Here is a 14,749-nt window from a genome sequence, read left to right as displayed (position 1 = left end):
CTTTATAATCTTAATTATTCCAATAGTATAATTGTCCTTAACTTCCTGATATAGCACACATACTTAAAGCCGTAGGCCTTGCATAATGAATCCATAGGAAGTCATGGGTCACAGTTTTCATAGAATCCCTACAAGTGTGGAAGCAGCCCATTTGACCCAGCAAGTCCATACTGACTCTCCAAAGAGCATCCCTACCAAACACGCCCCTCTACACTATCCCTATAACCCTGAGCTAGGGTGTCACCCCACAATAGTATGGGGTGTTATATTTTAAGGTATGAGGATTGATCATCTTCACAGTTGCATAGTTTGTAACTAAAAAGCAGACCATAGCAATTAAATTTCAGTCTCCATCTACTCTTGCACTGAACATTCTGAAAAGTTAAATAAAAGCAGCCTGTAATTGCTTTGCTCTTAATGTCAAGGATGTTACTGAACAGCTGTAGAGTACACTGATAGTTTAAAGAATAAGAGAAAGGGATCCAGCAAAAATATTTTTGGAAGCTTGGAAGGCGATTAACAAGTAAAGCCTCAAATACATTCCAGAGGCAAACAAAGTAAATATGAGACTGAGGAGGGAGGAATTTATTTTCCTGGGATATTGGGACTGGTTTTCAGGTAGGTGGGATCAATAGAGACCAGAAGGTTACATCTTATCAGAATCAAAATCAGTAATATGATGGTATGAGAGATTTCTTCTGTCCTGGTTCTCTTGAAGAGAGGTGTTATCAACCTGTTGCAAAGGTGTCTGCTCTGTGGAAAGTGGAGTAAATAGGTTTGGATTTTATTTTAGACAAACAAGTATGAGTGGGTGGAGTAAGGCTCACACACCCTCATGGGGTTTTAGTATTTGCTTTCAGTTGTTCAAGATGGGTTTTTTTTGGGGGGGGGAGAATTGAAGTTGCTAGAATAAGCTCTCTCACTGCTGCTGCAAAAAGCTTGTGGTCTCTCTCTCTCCATTGCTAGATTCATTCTTTGTGTTACCTTCCTCATGGACTGGAGGAGAGAACAAGTGAGCAAATTTGTTTTGCTGAATTTGACCTTCAAAGGCACATTTTATGGGATGCTGCTGTACTGAAACAGTGGATGAGTAGTAGTTAAATAGTATTTTATTAAGTATTTCAGTAGTTATAAATTCTTTGTATTATAGCTGTATAAGCAAAATATATTTTGTTCTTAAAGTCTAGTCAGTTTGACCAATTGAATCACACCTGGATACAATGCCTTACACTTAGATTACTTACAGTGTGGAAACAGGCCCTTCGGCCCAACAAGTCCACACCGCCCCGCCAAAGCGTAACCCACCCATACCCCTAACCTAACACTACGGGCAATTTAGCATGGCCAATTCACCTGACCTGCACATCTTTGGACTGTGGGAGGAAACCGGAGCACCCGGAGGAAACCCCCGCAGACACGGGGAGAACATGCAAACTCCACACAGTCAGTCACTGAGGCGGGAATTGAACCCGGGTCTCTGGTGCTGTGAGGTAGCAGTGCTAGCCACCGTGCCACCCATAAATCCATAAGGAAGGTAACACAAACTTGCCTTTAAATCAGATATAAGTTAGTATCTAAGCTTTCTCCTTAATATATTTTAGGGGGGGGGGGGGGGGGTCATCTGGTTTGTAACAGTGGTCTAGCAAGGCAGTTTGCCAGTGGTTTAAGAGTTTAAAATAAACTTGCAGGTTAACAGGAGCCATCATGTAGTTTTACAAAGGAGAAAGAAGGTGCACAAATATTGGGAGAGACATGCTAATAATGTAAGAGTTAACAAGGTGTGGTCAGAATAAGAGAGAATGTAATAACTTTGAAATTACACTGTTAGTGTATCTTTGTAAGCACACAAACCATGGTAAATACATTGGTAAACTATCGTCTTTTGACATCAACAGGGACATGGTTTGGAAAAGTGGATGTTAAACATTTGTAGATTTGCAGAAAAAAAGGATAGGAGAAATTGACAAAGGAGAATGTTATTATGTTAGTAGGGTTGGCCTGGAGTGGCCAGATCTATTTGGTACATAGCAGCCATAGCGCCAAGAGGGAGTGAGTACTGCAGGTGTTGACTGAGCTGTTAATTAAGCAGGCTACATTGTCATGGATGGTGCCCAACTTCTTAAGTTGCACTCAACCAGGCAAGTGGAGAGAATTCCAAACTATCAGGAGATGAAATATTCACTGCAGGATTCCTAGTCTCTGACTTGTCCTTTCAGTAACAGGATTGATAGGGCTGGTCCAGTTCAGCTTCTGTCCAATGATGACCCAGAGGATGTTGACAATCGTGTACGTTGGCTGTTCGTCACTGCTAGGCTGGTAGTCTGTGCTAGTGCTGACCTGCCTTTGGGAAGAATGCCTGGAGCCTGGATTGTGTCTGGCCATCAATGAAGCACCTCAGAAATTCCTCCCAGTCTCACCTTGAAGCCTGCCCCTATTGGACAAAAAGGATTCCACCCAAAAGTTCAGATCAGTGACCTTTCATCAGAGGAAAAGACTTCTATTTCATAAGTCCTTCAATAAATTCTGTGTAATGCTGCATATCATTTTGCAGAATGACATCTTTCACAGTGCCAAGTTCTTAGTTTTTTTCAGTCACTGATGTCGACCTCTGATAAATAATTTGAGTAAGTAAATGACTGACCTTTGTACAAATTCAAACTTTTCTGAAGAAGAGTCAACTTTTCAACAGCGGGTGGTAAGTTTCACTTAACCGCATTTGGACAGTCTTAAGAACATCAATTACCTGGCACAGGGTGCGCTGCACTTGTAACAGGGTTTGTCAAAATGGCGAGGTTAGGAGCTGAAATTTTGGCCTCCAAATAAGCACTGACCATGTCGAGCTCTGACTGAGTTATAACAACTGCTCTCGCTAACAGAACCGCCCCCCCCCCCCCCCCCCCCCAATCACCTCCCTTCTCAGTGGGAGACCGTGACCATTTCCAAGCCAAATCGGATGACAGTGAATGGGAGGGTGGGAAAGGAGGAAATTTTGGGAAGCACTGGTTTAGAGAAACAGCTCTGATGGGAGGGGGTGGGCATGTGTTATCTAAAGAAACGATTCTCAGTCAACTCGCTTTGCAGCTGATGAATAACGCGATTTGATTGGAGCCAAGTGGTTTGATTTCCCATCATCGAGAAGAAAACAAACAGTGGTGACATTATTGTTCCTCATTGCAGGATTCTGGGATGTAGGCTGGCTTTATCTGGACTGCTGCATCGAACTGGAATGCAGCAGGTGCCCAAGGCTCGGAGCGGGATGAGAAAGAATCTGCTCTTTCATCCACGGAGTTGCTGATGGAACAGACTGCGGGAATATGATAGACAGCTTTCCAGCCCCTCTGCAGATCCTCATAACACCTTCCTTTGTATGAAGAGGGGGTGGGGAGGAGGAGGAGGAGGGGGCCCAGGCAAAGGGTGGGGGGAAAAGTAAACTTCAAATATAGATTTTAACCTTCAACATTGTGTAAAAAGATATGCAACCATGACTTTTGTGCCGTCCTGGATTTTTGTTGTAATCACCTACCTCACTTGTCCTACAGGTAAGCTTGTGCACTTATTTTCCTTTTGAAAATTGGCGCTTTTCGGATAAATGCCGATGCGTCCGTTTTTCCCCCCCCCCCCCCCCCTTCTCGTCTGGGCGAAATTTAGCTTACACTTTATTTTTGGGAACCTGCAATTCATCCATTATTTTCAATGCGGTTGCTGCATCGACACTATCTGCATTGCTCAGCAGGATAGGGACCCGTCATCACCACAGCGTCGCCTCATGGGCTGTTTCTTTTCCTCACAAATTAGTCACCCTTCACATCCAAATTTCAGAATCGGTCCCTAATCGGGCATCTTCTTCGGTTATTTTGCAGTGTACTTTTTCACGGTATTGTCGTCGTTGTTGTTGTTGTTCTTGAAGGGTTTATCAAAGCTGAGCTCCAGGCGGGGAAGGAACGGTGGAACGTCAGGTCAGTCTTACAAGAGACCACTAAACCTCAGCGATTAATCCACAGTGTTCACTCAGGAAAGGAAATCAAACACAACCGACTGAACACCAGGGTCCGGAACAACAGCACAGCTTCTCATGTAGGTTTTTTTTTATTTAGCATTCTGTATCCAATTGTGTTTTTTTTTAGAAAAAAAGGTTAAAGATGTTTTTATTTCAATGCCATTATGGACAAGACTTTATTTTTACAATCAAATAAATGTTCGGCAGAATGAATTGCTACTCTAGTGACAATACTGTAAATGGTGCTTTGGGACAGGACTGTTATGCACAGCCTGTTTAACTCCTGCGGGGATCTTGTCTTTTGAATAGTTTCCTTAGGTTAATTTTATAAACCGTACATGGAACAGGATTCCTCAGCTTGTGTGTTGTCTGCCACTGCATTGCATGCGTCAGCTGGGGCTCAGTTGGTAGTACTGTCCCTGTTGAGCCCCAAGGTTCTGGTTTGAATATGAAAGTCGAGGCTGACAGTCCAAAGCAGGACTTGGGGAGTGTTGCCCCATGGGACATAGCCTTCTTCAGATGAGACCAGAGCCTCAGCAACTTACCAGAGTGAATTTAAATAATCCCCTTTAGTATCATGTTGAGGAAAGCAGGGGTGTAGCTTCCAGCTGTCCCATCCAAGGATCATTTTCTGCCAATATTGCAAAATCATTATCCAGGCCTTGCTGGGAGCTTGCTGTGTGCATATTGATCACCATATTCCTGTATGACAGCAATGACCACACTTAAAAAAAAATCCTTGGCTGTAAAGCACTTTGAGAGGCTGATAATTATGAAAGATGCAAGTGTTTTTATTAAAGTCAATAAAATGCTGGTGAATTAGTTGGAGTTTACAGTATTTTTAATGTAACAGATACCAATCAAATCCTAAAAAGAATTCAAAGTACATTAAGCAGTTTAGTTTTTGTTTGATTTGCATTTAAAATGTTTGGAGATAAGGTCCAATTGGAGTATTTTTAAAACTGTCATTTTTTAATAACACCGTCTATTCTGTTTTATAGTTTGTTCACCTTGCACAAGCAAGCTTCCTGATAGAAGTATTTGGTTCATCCTTCATTTTGGACCTAGATTTGAACCAGTGAGTATTGTATTCAGAACTGTCAAATAACAGGTGAATATGAGAGTGGAATTGTTGACCCAAGAGAGTGCGATAAGTTGAAAAGGGCTGGGATTTCTGATGGCCAGATGATCTTTTCTGCAGTGTAGATGGGAATTGCACATGGAAACCCTGAGGAATTGCTGAATTCCATAGCTTAAGAAAATGTCTGTGTAAATCAGAGGGTTCAGCACTGCTGCCTCACAGCACCAGGGACCCAGGTTCAATTCCAGCTTTGGGTGATTATCTGTGTGGAGTTTGCACATTCTCCCCATATCTCTGTGTGGGTTTCCTCCGAGTGCTCTGGTATCCTCCCACAGACCAGAGATGTGCACATTAGGTGAATTGGCCGTGCTAAATTGCTCATAGTATTCAGGAATGTTTAGGTGAGGTGCATTAGTCAGGGGAAATGTAGAGCAATAGAGGTAGAGGTTGGGGAATGGGTCTGGGTGGGTTATTCTTCAGAGGGTTGGTGTGGACTTGTTGGGCTAAATGGCTTGTTTCCACACTGCAGGGATTCTATGAATTGAATACATAGTCTAACCCTTCAGTAACTGTTAAACTGAATTTCCAACTTCATGCACACACTCATCCAAGTAGGCCTCCTCTTGACACCATATGCCCCCCCAAATACCCTACAGCTCTCCTCTGGGACCCAGCAGCACACTTCTGCCCAGGATCTAACATACTAGGTACTGGACACAACTTTGTATGCCATTCCTGGAAGCTGGCTCCTCATCACATCTCTTCCCCCCCAACACACACACATACACACACACACACGCACAAAATCAAATGCAAGCAAGCTAACACTCCAACCCCACCCCCTTTAACTGACCAAAGTCAAGGGAATGAAAGATTATTGGGGGTTTGCAGGAATGTAGAGTTGAGCTTAAAATCAGATCAGCCATGATCTTATTGAATGGTAGAAGTTTGAAGGGTGAGAGAACCTATGTTCCTTTTTATTTTACATGCCTATCTTGTAAAGGATGTAATAGCATCGGCATTGTAGGCAGTGCAGAGATCAGGAGGAATTTCTTCTGAGGGCAGTAAATCTGTGGAACTCTTTACTGTCAAAGCTGTATATGTTCAAGGATAAAGTTAACAGATTTTTAATTAGTAACAGAATCAAGGGATTTGTGGTAAAAGTAGGAAAATGGAGGTGAGAATGATCAGATTTGCAATGATTTCATTCAATGGTGGAGCAGACTCAATGGATTGAATGGCCTATGTCTGCTACTGTCTTCTGGTCAAATGGTCCAAGCAAGAATCAGGTGGAGACAGTCACATCGCTACAGGTCCCACTTTCTCCAGACTGGTGTCAGTTCCCATGAACCGTAACCCAATTATCCCACAGCAGTGTTTGAGCCACACCTTAATCTCTCTTATCTGATCTGCCCATGCCAATTTGCACATGGCACAGTTAGTAACGCAGAGATTGCGACCTTTTAGGGTTCTGCTTACTAATCTGGCACCTATCTCCTCATACTGACCATAAGAATTTCCACGTACATCCTGCCTGTGTCATTTGTACCTACATAAACCACAATGTCTGTCCCCCCCCACACCCAACGCAAGATTCCTTCCAGCCATGACTGATGTCCCAAACTCTGCCACTAGGCAGGCAGCTCAATTATGTAGAGAAGTTGGTTAAGATGTGCATCAATTTGGTTTATCCTTAGTCCTATCCTGCCATCATACTGGGAAATATGGGATGGATGAATGCAAGTTTCAAGGTATTTGGAACTTAGACAGGGCAGGGAGGCAGCTGTGGATAAAATTGACCTTCCATTGATTTTCAATTGACTTTAAGGAGTTCAAACAGCATGTGATTCTCTAATTAGCCATTTTGTGCTCACATTAAAGACTAATTTTACCTCTAATGGGTCACTCTTGAGAGTGCCATAAATGCTGGGGATTTTAAATTATTTATTGAATGAACTGAGAGAAATGTGAAATATGACAATGTTGGGGAGTGTTCAGCAGCAAAGTGTTGAGACAACCAATTTTGAAGATTGTGAAGTAACTGTGCTTTTTGGAAAATAATTTTTTTGTGAAATAAGCAAACCATTATCCAGCCTCTTACATGTTCTGATCAAAATGTACGCACTGAACACTCGTCAAATCACAAAGAAAGCCCATTTACCACGTGGATATGAATTTGGCCATCTTCTCCCAAGTTCCTTGATTTTTGTTATTCAAGACCTGAAACAATCGTCCAAAATATCTGCTCCTTTGCTTCTCCCAAGTTCTTGTCCAGTGATGAGGAGACATACCGCAGCAGCCTAGTAATAAAGGAAAAGTTTTACTTCTCTTCTTCAGAAGGAATTCCAATCAGCAGGTTACCAGCCCAACAGTGTATGAGAGGAAAACTTTCTGAAGTTGGGAAGGAATGCAGTTGGAGAACTGAAGTTCCAGAGGGAATGCCTGTGTCCTTTCTTCTGTCTTGCTTTGCATTGTTGATCGCTTTTTATAAAGCGCTCTGAAAAAGTAAGAGCCTGTTATGATAAAATTAATCATCTAAATTGTGGCAATTAAAAGGGAATTGCAATTGCTATTAAAATATTTGATTTATTGAGCAATAGATGAGTATTTTTAGCAAAAGATGTCAAACCAATGCATGTCCAGATGCCTGGTTTCTTGTCTCCAGTTAGTCTTAGAGCAAGTTTGAAAGTGTTTTGTAAAATCTAAATTGTTGGACCTCTCCCATTTGTTAGTGCTTCTGGATGACAGTATGTTGTGTTACAATGTAACAATCAGCTATTAGGTCACATTGGATGTTCAAGAGTTAGTAGCCGATCAAAAATCCCAATCAAAGCGATTGACAGAATAGGATGTGAATGCTGAAAACTAAAAACACAACAACTTTTTTAAGAAAATCTGACGCAGGATCTGAAAGTGAGCCTTGAGTAATTAGAAAGTCATTATCCATCTTGCAATGTGGAAGTGTACAGTAATACTTATGAATTTGTGCACAAAATAAAGAAAATAAGATTAATTGTAACAAATACTCTGCTAATGCAGTTCTAATTTAGCTGCGTTATCTTCATTGCCACTTGTATCTGGGTGACCTTTACAATGTTTTATCCATTTAGACAGGGTGCAATGACTGAATGTTGGCACTTGTATAAAGTGATTGTCATTGTCAAGGCCAATCTTTATTTTGCTCTTTGCTGGGTAGAGATGCTTTGTGCTGGGAATTATTGAAACCGTATTTTAATTGAAAAATCTGGATTGCGCCTCCCCCCCCTTCTTAGGGATGTTATCGAACAAAAGTCTCCAATTTTCCTATCTCAAAATGTCCTACAGCTAATGTAAAGCGATTCAAGAGATTGGGTAAAAAGGTACATAAACTTATTAGAGCCCATCTTAGTATAGACAAAAGGCATTAGGTAATGTAGTGTATTGTAGTCTGTTGGCAAAATTGAAGAGGCATTAGTAGTGTGGCTACAAAACTGATGGAGAAACAGAAGCAGAGAGATTGGTGAATGGTTGAATTTCAGATCAGTCAGAAATGTAAGGTAGGGCCACATATTTTATATATTAATAACTGGGACATGGGTATTATAAAGGGGATAATTACAAAATTGGAAATAAAGGAATAAATAGAAACAGAACATATTAAATGGTACAACTTTAAACAGAAGCAGAGTAGGTTTCACGGGTACAAATCTTTAAAGTGGGAAGCAAAGTCGATAGCTGTTTTTTAACAAAACATGAGGTCCTGGGCTTCATAAATACAGTTATGAAGGTGTACAAAATATTTTGAAATCACTGTTTATGCTTCAGCTGGTGTTTTCTGACTATTTCTGCATACACATTTTCGGAAGGATGACAAAGCTTTAGACGGGGTGCAGAGGGGATTTACAAGAAAGGCAACGTGGATGAAGGTGTTGTTGTGGTTCTGTTCGCCGAGCTGGGAATTTGTGTTGCAGACATTTCGTCCCCTGTCTAGGTGACATCCTCGGTGCTTCGGAGCCTCCTGTGAAGCGCTTCTGTGATGTTTCCTCCAGCACTTATAGTGGTTTGTCTCTGCCGCTTCCAGTTGTCAGTTCTGGCTGTCCGCTGCAGTGGCCGGGATATTGGATCCAGGTCAATGTGTTTGTTGATAGAATCTGTGGATAAGTGCCATGCCTCTAGGAGTTCCCTGGCTGTTCTCTGTTTGGCTTGCCCAATAATAGTAGTGTTGTCCCAGTCGAACTCTTGTTGCTTGTCATCCGCGTATGTGGCTACTAAGGATAGCTGGTCGTGTCATTTCGTGGTTAGTTGGATGAAGGTCTCCAGCTTTATGCTAAATGGGAAGATGATCAGGTTGATCTCCTTAGAACAGACAGTAAGGGCAGATAGGTGTACAGGTTTTCAAGATGATGCCGAATTTTTATGGAGTGATGAGCTGGTATAGATTGAATGGCCTTATTCTGCACTGTATAATTCTTATAGTCTCCTGACAAGTTAACAAGTTAGGAGTCAGGAGTGTGGTGCTGGAAAAGCACAGCAGGTCAGGCAGCATCCAAGGAGCAGGAGAATCGACATTTCAGGCAAGAGCCCCTCATCAGGAATGAGGCTTGTGGGCCAAGGGGGCTGAGAGATAAATGAGAGAGGAGCTGTGGGGGTAGGGAGCTGAGAATGCAATAGGTAGATGAAGGTGGGGGTGAAGGTGATAGGTCAGAGAGGAGCGTGAGCGGATAGGTGGAAAGGACGATGGACAGGTAGGGCAGTGCCGAGTTGGAAGGTTGGATCTGGGATAACATGAGGGGAGGGGAAATGAGGAAACTGGTGAAATCTACATTGAATCCATGTGGTTGGAGGATCCCAAGGGGGAAGATGAGACGTTCTTCCTCAAGGCAGTGGGTGGTAAGGCTTTGGTGATGGAGGAGGCCCAGACCTGCATGTCTTTGGGGGAGTGGGAGGGGTAGTTAAAACTTTTGGCCATGGGGCAGTGGGGTTGCTTTGTGCGTGTGTCCCGGAGATGTTCTCTGAAGCGTTCCGCGAGTAGGTGTCTTGTCTCCCCAATGTAGAGGAGACCGCATCGGGAGCAACAGTAATTGACATGGGAAATTACAGATAAATCTCTGACAGATGTGGAAGGCACTTCTGGGCCCTTGGAGGGAGGTGAGGGGGGAGGTGTGGGCACAGGTTTTGCAGTTCTTGCAGTGGCAGGGGAAGGTGCCAGGAGGGGAGGGTGGATTGGTAGAGTGGTGTGGACCTCCCAAGACAATCGCAGATGGAATGATCTTTATGGAGCATAGATAGAGCTGAAAATGTGTTGCTGGAAAAGCGCAGCAGGTCAGGCAGCATCCAAGGAGCAGGAGAATCGACGTTTCGGGCATGAGCCCTTCTTCAGGAGGGCTCGTGAAGAAGGGCTCATGCCCGAAACGTCGATTCTCCTGCTCCTTGGATGCTGCCTGACCTGCTGTGCTTTTCCAGCAACACATTTTCAGCTCTGATCTCCAGCATCTGCAGTCCTCACTTTCTCCTAGGAGCACAGATAGAGGCAGGGAGGGAAATATATCACTGGTGGTGGGGCATGTTTGTAAATGGCAGAAATGGGCGGAGGATGATGCGATGTATCTGGAGGTTGATGAGGGCTAGAGGGATTCTGACCCTGTTGTGTTTGGAGGGGTAGGGTTCGAGGGGCTGGATGTCCACGGTGAAGATGAGACTTTGGGGGCCAGGTAAACAAAAGCCATGGAGGAGCTGGAGGGAATGGGTGGTGTCCTGAATGTAGGTGGGGAGTTCCTGGAGCAGAGAGAAAAGACGGTGTTGAGGTATGTGGAGATGAGTTCACTGGGGCAGGAGCAGGCCGAGACGATAGGTCAGTCGGGGCAGTCATGTTTGTGAATGTTAGGTTGGAGTTCGAACCAGGCAGTGTGGGGTTCCCGGACTGAGGTTGGAAGCTGTGGGTGGGAGCTCCCCTGAGATGGAGTTGTGTACAGTCTGGGAGTTGATGGTTTGGTGATGGGAGGTGAGGTCGTGGTCAAGGGGGTGATAGACAGTTAATAAGTAAACCAATCATCTGTAATTTGATTTCTAGCATCTGTAAATGCTCATTGTAAATATTAAACTGTAGTTGGAGGACAAGGATCATGAATTCTGGAGGTTTGTCCTGTCTTAAAATTGTAAAGCATATTTGATTTTAATACTACTGTTCATAGAATCCCAACAGTGTGGAAACAGGTCATTTGGCCCAACAAATCCACACTGACCCCTCTAAAGAGTATCCCACCCAAACCCATTCCCCTATTACTCTACATTTCCCCTGACTATTGCACCTAACCTACTCATCCCTGAACTCTGTGGATAATTTAGCATGGCCATTTCCCCTAACCTGCACATTTTTGGACTGTGGGAGGAAACCAGAGCACCCAGAGGAAACCCACGCTGACACGGGGAGAATGTGCACACAGACAGTCGCCCGAGGCTGGAATCAAACCTGAGTCCTTGGTGCTGTGAGGCAGCAGTGCTAACCACTGGGCCACCGGGAAACTCCTGGGTTGACAGTATTGTTAGAAGCTTAACTGCCCCTTTAGTTTTAATCTGTTTCTTTATTTTAAGCAGTGGGAAAGCAAGTAACGTTTTGAGAATGACATGATTGAGAAGCTTTATCACAAAAATTGCTATGCTGGACATCAGTGACCAATGTCAGTGAGGACAGATGTCATTTACTATATCAGAAATATTGTTCAATATACATAAACATGCCATCAAGAAAATCTGTGGATGTTTTCCATACATTTGAACAATGCTTTGTATCTCAGGACTGCCTTACCTTTTAGAGTCCTGTTTCAAACTTTGAATCAAAAAAAGAAGGTACTAATTATGGGCTTTGCTTCACCAATTGGTCACAAAGATGCAAATAGTGGAGCACCCCATGAATATCTGACCTGACACAGAGAAGCTCAGTATAGAATCCTCACATTAACTGAATACTTTTTGAAGATCTAAGATGTTTATCAGATTTATTATTTTGAAACAGTGGTGCTGAATTAAGTATGGATTGTAACATGGGAGAAATGTGTTCTGTTTGTATTTTGCTTCTATTTAATCCTTTTAAATATGATTATTAGTTGAAGTCAATTCAGTTTCTCAATGCAGATGTTTTGTGTTGAAGGACGTTTTAAAAAATTTGTACACAGGGTGTACGAGTATGAAGTGTGGCTACTTATTGCCCATCCCTAACTGCTCTTGAGAAAGTATCGATGACCCAGTTCATGTGATGTAGGCACACCCATGGTGTTGTTAGGAAGGGAGTTCCATCATTTCCACCTAGCAACAGCGGAGGACCGATGATCCAGTTCCAGGTTAGGATGATATATGGTTTGGAGGGGAACCTTTAGATGTTGATATCCCCACATATCTGCTGCCCTTGTCCTTCGAGATAGTAGATGTCACAGGTTTGGAAAGTGATGTTGAAGGAGCTTTGACAAGTTGCTGTGTATCTTGTTATGGTGGACGCTGCTGCCGTCCTGTTTTGGTGGAGAAGGGAAAACGATGTGTTGAAAATGATGGATGGGGTGCCAATCAAATGGGCTGCTTTCACTTGGACAGTGTTGAACTCTTGAGTGTTTTTGGAGCTTCATTTAATCCAGACAAGTGATGAGTATATGATCCCACTCCTGACTTACGTGTTTTGTAGATGATAGTCAGGCACGGGACAGTCAGGAGATGAGCTTTCACCACAGAATGCCAAGTCTTTGACCTGTGGAGCAAGCTCAAGTAAGAAGGTGGCAATGTCAAATACTCAACACTTGCCAATTCAAAAGAAAAGCCCTGATCAAGATACCAAGCCAGTATGTGATAATTCATTTCTAAACACTTTAACATCAAATGCAGAAGTAATTCTCCATATCCTCTCTGTCAGCAAACAGCTGTGTCCACTGGCAGTCTAAATCAGCAACACAGTTTTGCGTTATGCACAATCCTGCATTCCAGTTTTAAGATTAGACAATCATGGGCTGTATATGCCCAAATTTCCAAGAAGTTGTCATCCTCCCTGTTGGGTCTGCAAATCTGGAAAATGACTTGATACGTGTTTCCTTAACGACTTTGTGGAACTTCACTCAGAGATCTCCGGGTTTGTATCGACTTGATTGATCTATACTTTGGGTATTGAAAAGGCCAATTCTTTTCTAAATGATAAGGAACTTCAAACTATGGAGAAGTAGACAGGTTTAGGGTCTGTATACAAAATAACTAAAAGCTAGTGATGGCAAATAAATATTTTTGATGGCAACTTATCTCAAAGGCTGAAAAGGAAAAGTGTGGTAGTCAAGTTACAGCGATGTCACATTTATGTTCAGACCCTCTTAAGAATATTGTGTCCAGTTCTGCAGAAAACACCTCAGGAGGAAAGTACTGACCTTGGGAAGGTTTGCAGTGAAAACTTACCATATTGATATCAGGGATAAATGACGAGGGGTGGTTGCACAAGCTAGGTTTATAGATATTTCCTGATCAGCCTGTTCAGAAATGTTATTGTATTCCTCTGCAGCAGGTGGGACTTGAACCCATACTTCCTGGCTCAGAGGTGGAGACACTACTATGGCGCCACAACAGTCTGATCAAACTAGGTCCGCATTCCCTTAAATATAAACAGTTTGAGGTGATACAACTGAAGTGTTGAAGATTAAAGGATTTGACAGGGAGAAGAAATTCCATTGTGTAAGAGTCCAATAAGGGGCAGTTACCTAAATAAGGGTAGCTAATGGCATAGTGGTAACCTGACTGGATGAGTAATCTAGAATCCCAAACTAATGTTCTGGGGATAAGGGTTCTGAGTCCCACCATGGCACTATGCCCATCAATAAATTGACTGACAATGTAAAACTTAGATTCCATGAGATGTCACATTCCTGATGAAGGACTTGTGCTTGAAATGTCAACCCTCCTGCTCCTCTGATGCTGCCTGACCAGCTATGCTTTTCCAGCGCCACATGTTTTGCCTCTGATCTCCAGCATTTGCAGTCCTCACTTTCTCCTCTTTGATATTGCTGTATGGATGTAAGTTTGCTCGCTTAGCTGGAAGGTTTATTTTCAGATGTTGCTTCACCGTACTAGGTAACATCATCATTGAGCCTCTAGTAAAGCACTGGTGTTGGTGACCCACTTTCTGTTTGTGTTTAGGTTTTCTTGGGTTGGTGATGTCACTTTCTGTGATGTCATTTCCTGTTCTTTTTCTGAGAGGGTGATAAATGGGATCCAAATCGATGAGCATGTTGTTCGAGTTACAGTTGGAAATGTCTGAAAATGAACTTCCTAGTTCATCGAGCAAACTTACATCCAGAAACTCAACCTGAGTTAGAAATCTTCTCAAAACTCGCCATGTTGCTATATGGTTTCTTCCATAATCGTTACCGCTAATAGTCTCCCAGGAATACTGGAATCCAGCCTGTTGATGGCATGTGAACATGAGACAGCGGAGTTTTAAGATGAGCTGATGGTTTCTGACAGTTGGAAGTTCTGTTTACAGAATAGCAACATAAGAGTTAAGTGCATTCCAACTTGTATTCATACTTGGTTCCCTCAGCAGCTGCCTTCTCTGAAGGCTTACCTTCAAGACAAGTTGCAGTGACCTTTTTAAGATGAAGTGGATGCTTCTTGGTGTAAAAGCACCAAATTTTGATGATTATTCTCGCTGCATTTATAAAGTTGTGCTT

The 14,749-nt window shown here is 42.9% G+C and overlaps 1 protein-coding gene across 7 annotated transcripts in view; it reads left to right on the top strand.

Annotated features, from left to right (window-relative positions):
* Positions 1 to 3,432: 3,432 nt before the first annotated feature.
* The window catches only part of LOC140465874 (disintegrin and metalloproteinase domain-containing protein 11-like), a 173,555-nt gene continuing 162,238 nt past the window's right edge, over positions 3,433 to 14,749 (top strand). For 6 of the 7 annotated variants that reach the window (XR_011955175.1, XR_011955176.1, XM_072561755.1 and 3 more), the window contains exons 1-3: positions 3,433 to 3,539; positions 3,908 to 4,074; positions 4,999 to 5,075. Coding sequence is in view for 4 of the 7 variants with exons in the window: in XM_072561755.1 (XP_072417856.1) it covers positions 3,482 to 3,539; positions 3,908 to 4,074; positions 4,999 to 5,075 (302 nt within the window). In the remaining 3 variants the exon portion in view is untranslated. Of the gene's footprint in view, positions 3,540 to 3,907; positions 4,075 to 4,998; positions 5,076 to 14,558; positions 14,578 to 14,749 lie in introns of those variants that run through there. The other variant, XM_072561758.1, reaches the window with a different exon arrangement.

Source organism: Chiloscyllium punctatum, chromosome 42, assembly GCF_047496795.1.
Source record: "Chiloscyllium punctatum isolate Juve2018m chromosome 42, sChiPun1.3, whole genome shotgun sequence".
NCBI classification, from domain to species: Eukaryota; Metazoa; Chordata; class Chondrichthyes; order Orectolobiformes; family Hemiscylliidae; genus Chiloscyllium; species Chiloscyllium punctatum.
The sequence above is the reverse complement of the archived record's forward strand: the minus strand, read 5'-3'. Positions and strand labels throughout refer to the sequence as shown.